This window comes from Mytilus trossulus, chromosome 9, assembly GCF_036588685.1.
Source record: "Mytilus trossulus isolate FHL-02 chromosome 9, PNRI_Mtr1.1.1.hap1, whole genome shotgun sequence".
Lineage (NCBI taxonomy): Eukaryota > Metazoa > Mollusca > Bivalvia > Mytilida > Mytilidae > Mytilus > Mytilus trossulus.
Genome location: NC_086381.1, coordinates 15,982,613 through 15,989,409, shown reverse-complemented (window position 1 = coordinate 15,989,409; position 6,797 = coordinate 15,982,613). Strand labels below are relative to the sequence as shown.

At 31.9% G+C, this 6,797-nt stretch overlaps 1 protein-coding gene across 2 annotated transcripts in view; it reads right to left on the bottom strand.

Moving 5' to 3' along the window:
* Positions 1-708: 708 nt before the first annotated feature.
* The window catches only part of LOC134685205 (uncharacterized), a 56,798-nt gene continuing 50,709 nt past the window's right edge, over positions 709-6,797 (bottom strand). The window contains exons 21-24 of one of the 2 annotated variants that reach the window (XM_063544704.1): positions 5,892-6,097; positions 3,047-4,927; positions 2,199-2,306; positions 710-1,315 (exon numbers count right to left, since the gene is read on the bottom strand). In XM_063544704.1, the coding sequence (XP_063400774.1) occupies positions 2,208-2,306; positions 3,047-4,927; positions 5,892-6,097 (2,186 nt within the window). In that variant the 3' untranslated portion in view covers positions 710-1,315; positions 2,199-2,207. Of the gene's footprint in view, positions 1,316-2,198; positions 2,307-3,046; positions 4,928-5,891; positions 6,098-6,797 lie in introns of both variants that reach the window. The other variant, XM_063544705.1, reaches the window with a different exon arrangement.

Here is a 6,797-nt window from a genome sequence, read left to right as displayed (position 1 = left end):
AGGCAAAACCCTTCATCTACTTTTTTTCCCCAAATTTTTCAACAATTCAACCAGAAAATATATTTCCCCCCAGTCCTCTATTGGCTAACTTTTTTTATTCTTTCATCGTTTGTACAATTGGTAACAACAATAAAGGATTCTTAAATTTGTTTGAATAATTTTTCTCTTTTTTTTATATTATGTTTTGATGCCTAATATCTTTGAATACAGTGCTCACTAAAAGAAACGTAAGAAATTCCTTAACAGCTCCACAAAAAAAGAGATATCAATAAAATGTATTTCATAAACTAGTCCATCCTTCATATCAGAAAAATAATTCATTCTTAACATTCAAAACACAATAATCATATTTTGTTTCTATACATTTATACAGCATTCAATAAAAAATAACAAAAAATGGTCTTAAGTCTGAATAGTTTAAATAATTAATGTTAAATGATGAAGTAAAAAAGCAGTTCATAACAATGGTTTTCTGAATGTTCTAAATTCATGGAATTAGATATTCTTTTTACTGCAAAATGTCATATTATTCAAATCATTTTTTTCTCTCCATTAATGCCATTTATAATCACGTTATAGTTTCCCAAAAATCTCTCCCTAAATAGTTTAAATGTATAAACATGCAAAACATAATTTTGTTTTTATGATGAAAATATTTTAATTAAACTTTAAACTTTTAACCAGCCCCCCCCCCCCCCCCCCCCCCCCCCAACAACAACAACATGATTATAAATCAAAGGATTTCTGGCCCCTAGTGACACACTTTTTTCTGGAATAGCCCTTAGCAAAACAATTTCCCCCTAAAAAAAAAAAGAAAAAAAACCCACATGAATAAGAATTAATTTTAACACACATAACAAAATTTAATATGAAATTATATTAGTCTTTAAGTAAAAATTAAAAAAAGAGCTGTCAAAATTTCATTTTTAAAAAATAAATCGGATCAATGCTTAAAGCTACCTTTGATTAACTTCCTATTACAAGTATAAACTGATGATGTAACATTGTATCTGTGTCATAAATCTAAAGATTTAAACATAAACCCTGTATCACATGCAGATATTTATAATATCACAATCAATGTGAACCAGTTTTTATCATTGGTTCTCCGATTTAATAATGTACTCAAATTTTAAATGTTTATTAGTCTGCTTTTTATATAAAAAAATATTTCAAAAATTTCCTCAGATAGAAGGTTATGACATAAAAGTATTTGTTGTGAAGATATGCTAGACATGTAATTATCACAGTATCTAAATCCATCATCAGATCATGGTAGATTTCCTTCTTTGTTCTGAGATAAACTTTGTCCTTTCTGAAAAAATAAATAGAACACATTTATTTATACAAAAGATTTGTACATTTGTTCAGACACATGAATTGCCTTCTGGTGTGATCAACCTACAACAAATTAAAATATTTTTCAAATAGTTGTCAGAATCAGGTTTACATATTTCATTGTATTATATACACCAGAAATCAATTACCATCACTTTTTTTGCAAAACTTTTTCAGAATTTTTGGTCTTGTATTATTGTATTCCATTTTCCCTTTAACTTTTTTTATTCTAGCATCACTTGAGTCTTTTGCAGACAAAATATGGATCTTTCCTATAAAATTAAAAGCTTTGTATTTTTAACCTTGCTTTTCTGTTTTATATCCCCTTTTATCATGTTCAAGGCAAACTCCAGTTAAATCTTTTATTTGTCTCCCTTCATTCACAGCTTGTCTTAGGTGTTGAAGCATGCCCATATGAGACACCTTGTAGTAGCTGGTGCATAGATGTGTATTTATAGTGTTAATCTCTCACAGGCATTATTCCCCATTCTTCATGTTAACATATTGCTCAAATCAACAAAATGAGGGAAATTCTATATTCATGTTTTATCATGTATTTTTTCAATTTAGAATGAGAATATGCTAGTTATCAGGGCCTTTTATAGCTGACTATGCAGTATGGGCTTTGCTCATTGTTGAAGGCCGTAGGGTGACCTATAGTTGTTAATGTCTGTGTCATATTGGTCTTTTGTGGATAGTTGTCTCATTGGCAATCATACCACATCTTCTTTTTTTTATGTAGAATGCAGAATGAGTGCCTGTACAGTGACCACAATACATGCAATATGTCTTATATACTTAAAGGAAGTACAAATTGTGTTACAGTTGAAATCAAATAGGTTTTACATGTATTATCTTACACAATTCTATCATATACTGGGAGATTCAGGGTGACCTTCTACAGAACTTTGAGAGTTTGCATGACTAACGGGAACAATGCTGGAATCTTCAATGAATTCTGTTATAAGCTGAAAAAGGAATGCTACTGTAGTTAAAGCCATGCAATGAGAAGCATACAGCTAAAAACAAAAGTCAAACTAAAGAACTAATAAACCAAATGACATTAAAATGATATGTGCATTGATGAAAATAGAAAGTATGATTGTCTGAAATGGTTGAAACAATCAGTGATCAAAATGCAGCAAAGGAACTTGTATAAATCAATATTAAGGCAAAAACATTGATCAGAAGGAAACTATTTGCAATAATCAAAATATTGAATATTCATTATTTTCTTGCAAGTGTCGACTTCTGTGTTACAAGAATAAACAGTGATTTATAGCTACTATATTTCATGGTTTTGAAAAATTCTGCATACAAACATAATGTATTGGAGGTTTTTATGTTGTTGAACACCTGACTTTGTGTTTTTATTTTCTATACTCCTAAAATCCATGAGAATAAGTACATCAGGAATAATAATTTGAAAAAATAAAGCATTGGAAAGTTGATTTTCTAATAAATAATGTAACTAATGTAACTAAAAGGTAAGCATGCCATGCATTATGATCATATTTGTTGAAATTATAATTGGGCACATTGAATAAAAAAAGGCTTTAAATGAAAAAACATGGGACTGATGCATGCTGGTGTATTTATAGAAAAAGATAATATGAATCTAAGTTCACATGAAATTATCAAATCTGTACTATTCAAACTTAGTGAAATGAAGAAAGCTAAACAAATAATGAATCCCATGATAACATACCTGATCATCTTTCGTTGGTGATTTCTGTAGTAAGTGAGATGGAATATTAAGTTGACCAGACAGAGTTTTTGACTGTAAACTTGCAGCAAATGTAGACACTTTGTCCATCATGCCCTTTGACAACCCAGAATCACACGACTCTTGTGAACTTGAACTTTCTGCTTGTTTTGAAGATTCTGTTAAATTTGTTTTTAAGATTTCAAATAGATTTCCTTTATCAGGAGAATTTGAATGTGCAATTTTATACGGTGGAAATATATCACTAGAACTGGTACTATTTACCATATTTTGAGATTGGTTGTTCACAGAAGCACCGACTGAATTGTCATTATCACAACACAAATTGTCTGCCGTATCGGTTGAATCAGAGGATCCCATGAATTCAATATTAGGTGGTGATACACGACTTTCAGATTTATCACAGTTTTCAAACACATTATTAGAAGGAGAATGCCCTATCACATGTAGAAGTTTTGGTGGCAGAATTGATTTGTTTTCTGGACTGCCAGACAGTTTACGTTTTGGCGGAACCAGTAACGGTGGTCCCATTAGAGATTCTTCACATTTTTTTATGACCTCTGTCTGCAACACAGAATCCTGGGATTGATTAGTCTTTTGTGGGTTTTCTAAATCAGAAATATTTGGTATATTTCCTGTGACTAGGACTTGGTCAGTACTAACCTGCACAGGACTAGATTTTACAACAGTATTTGTATGTGGAGAAAATGCTGAATTTTGATTGGATAAAATGGGAGATGATAAAGAAAATGTCTGACATAAACTAGTAGCCGTGGCTGTAACTGATGGCCGTACAGACTTTGGTAAAAGACTACCATCACAAACACTGGAAATTTGTCCAACAGATTTAAGTAATGAAGATGGTTGCACTGTTTTAATTGCTGGAGTTACTGAACTTGCTGCTATAATAGGTTGTGTAAGAAGACTAATCGGTTGTCCTGCTGATTGTACTGTACTTTGGTTCATAACTACAGGCGATGCCTTTGCAAGTATAATAGGTTGTGCAGAAGTTTGCACTGTAGTCAGTCCACTGACCTGTCCTGTTGATAACAGGCTATTGTTTTGTCCTGTAACGGCAGGTGTCATAACCTGACCAACTACATGAGAATTTGATCTGACGGCTGGATTAGTACTTCCTGTTGGATTAACCTGGCCACTTGTTACCATGATAGCACTTTGTTCTGTTGAAGTAGTTTGACTACTTGATACTGCCCCTCGATAGATTATTTTTGTTTTTCCAGAGATATGAATTCCAGTTGGTTTACCGTCCAACAGAAGCATACCATCTGATATACGAATTGCCTTCAATGGTGTACTTGCAGGCACTGTGGGTTGTACTGGTGATTTACCCTGGCCCAAATTAGGGGACATAATCCTTATGATTTTTGGACCAGTAGGAGTATTGACGGTGGCTATACTTGATGGAGAGGAGGCAGGCATTGATGACACTGGTAAAATAGCTCCTCCAGCTGACGGAGGTCTCACTAATAATTTAGGGGATGCATTAAGTGTATTCATACCACTATAAGTCACATTTGGTAATTTAATAGTTGTAGTTTTCTCGGGTGATTGTGATATACTATAAGCTGGTTTCTCAATGATTTTCTTCTTTGTATTCATAGGTGTGGTATTAAACTTGTACACAAATGTTTTGCCATTGACTGTTAATATTTTGGTTTCGTTAGTTGTTTCTGTAGATTCTGTCCACACACGGGAGGCAGAATTAGTTTTATTTTCAGGGTTTTTGAAAAAGCGTTCTCCATTTATTACATTCTTTGAAGGGGAATCAGCTGATAATTCAGGAATAAGTCTTTTCTTTCGCGTGCTAGAAGCATATTCATGCCCAGGAGTTGAAGTAAGTTCCTGTAAAATATTAAACAATTATTATTATCTTTTCGTATGTCATTCCTGTCTTGACCTATTACCTTCCACATTCTTTATTTACCTCCATGTTTTTAATATGCTTCAACATCCTCAAACTTTTTTTCAGCAGATATTGGCGATTACAGCTATCCAATAAAACAAAGTTAACTTAAATTTTTAAAACTTTAAACAACTGCTTTGTTGAATTTTTTGGGAAAGTTAATTGTAAATACATGTAATCGTATGCCAAGTACAATCTTTCTGTACCACCAGTCACTCATGATGATCCTGATTTACAGATTGCAAAGACTAAATCAGACATCATGTCTCATTAAAAACATCTTAATAAGATGAAAATGAGATTGATTTATATCATAAAGTGTTAACAATGCATACCGTATCAACACTCTTTGGTTGATCCAGGAATGATATTGAAAAAGCCATATAATATTCTCTATCTAAAACCTGAAGTGAGACTAGAATTTTGTTTTCTGCATTGTAATTTGGAACAAATCTATTTTAGGATTGAGTCTTCCTGTACAAATTGGAACATTGCTGTAAGCAATCTACTCCAATGTAAATCTAATTATATAACAGTGCTTGCATCAATGACTGGGAGCATTCAAACATAGTGTATGATTGTTTTACTTTTACATGTAATAAACTATTTATTACTCTGTGGTATTTTTAAAAGCTAGTTACTTTTACAGTATTGAGTTCCAATGTACTTTTTTATGTGACTTTTGCTAGCCCATTATTTTGGTATTTAAAAACAGTTAAAACAGTTGACATCTTAAAATATTAGTTTAATTTACATGTGTATGTGGTAAATTACTTGTCATTTGGTTCTAATTATAGATCTTTAATATTCTGTATCAAAATTATTAATGGAACTCTTTGTTTTTCTTTTCTTTTCATTTTTTAAATGTATGATTATCAAGAAATAATTCCTTTCATTGTCTACCTCAAACTTGTCATCATCAAATGCCCCTTTAATTGTATCTAAGGCTCTAGATGTTGCAGCTCTACGAGGACGCCATTTCTTCTCTGTTTGTATGGCAACGCTGCCATGGAAATCTTCATCATCCTGATCTTGGTCAGTTTTGTCTACATAAATCTTGATACATTTGTTAATGTATTTCCTCAATCTGGTTGCCATTCTTCCCAGTTCTGCAGAAAAGTAAAATTGGATCGTTAATATTTCAAGACAACCATTATAGTTGAAAGTTTGAGGGCATCTATCATAATCTAATTATTTTTTCAGAAAATAATTTTCAAATTAGGGACCAAAACAGTCATAACAGACATGTGATTATAAAAATAAAATAAAAATCCAAAATTAGTTTCAATTCGTAAATATTGAACCAGTAACTAAATTTTGATAACCATGCTTTTCCAATAACAAAACTGTCATCATTATTTTAAGGACACAACAGCTCCTTCTAGTTAATGTTTTGATACCCCAGATGATAAAGAGCTAAGGATGCTATTCTCTTGTAGCTGTGTTCACACCTGTCAAGCATGTGACTATTAGATGAACCTCATTACTTGATAATTTTAGCAAAGGATGTGAATTTCTGATGAACACCAAATTTAGCTATCAAGAATCTTCACAGGAACATATTTGTCAAGTTTATTTCTTTTTGTTTAAAAGTACTTGAGAATATGTTTTTAAAAGCTCAGCCAATCAAATGTAAGAAAATGTCTTTTGTTTGACATATCAACTCCCTAGTTACAACACTTGGAAAGAACCGTGTAGTAACATACCTGCCAAGTTTTGGTTCAATCTGATCAGTTCTTCTCTAACAAATATCAAAATTTCATTAGGAAATAAAAATAAAAAACACAACAGATGATAGGATATATCAAA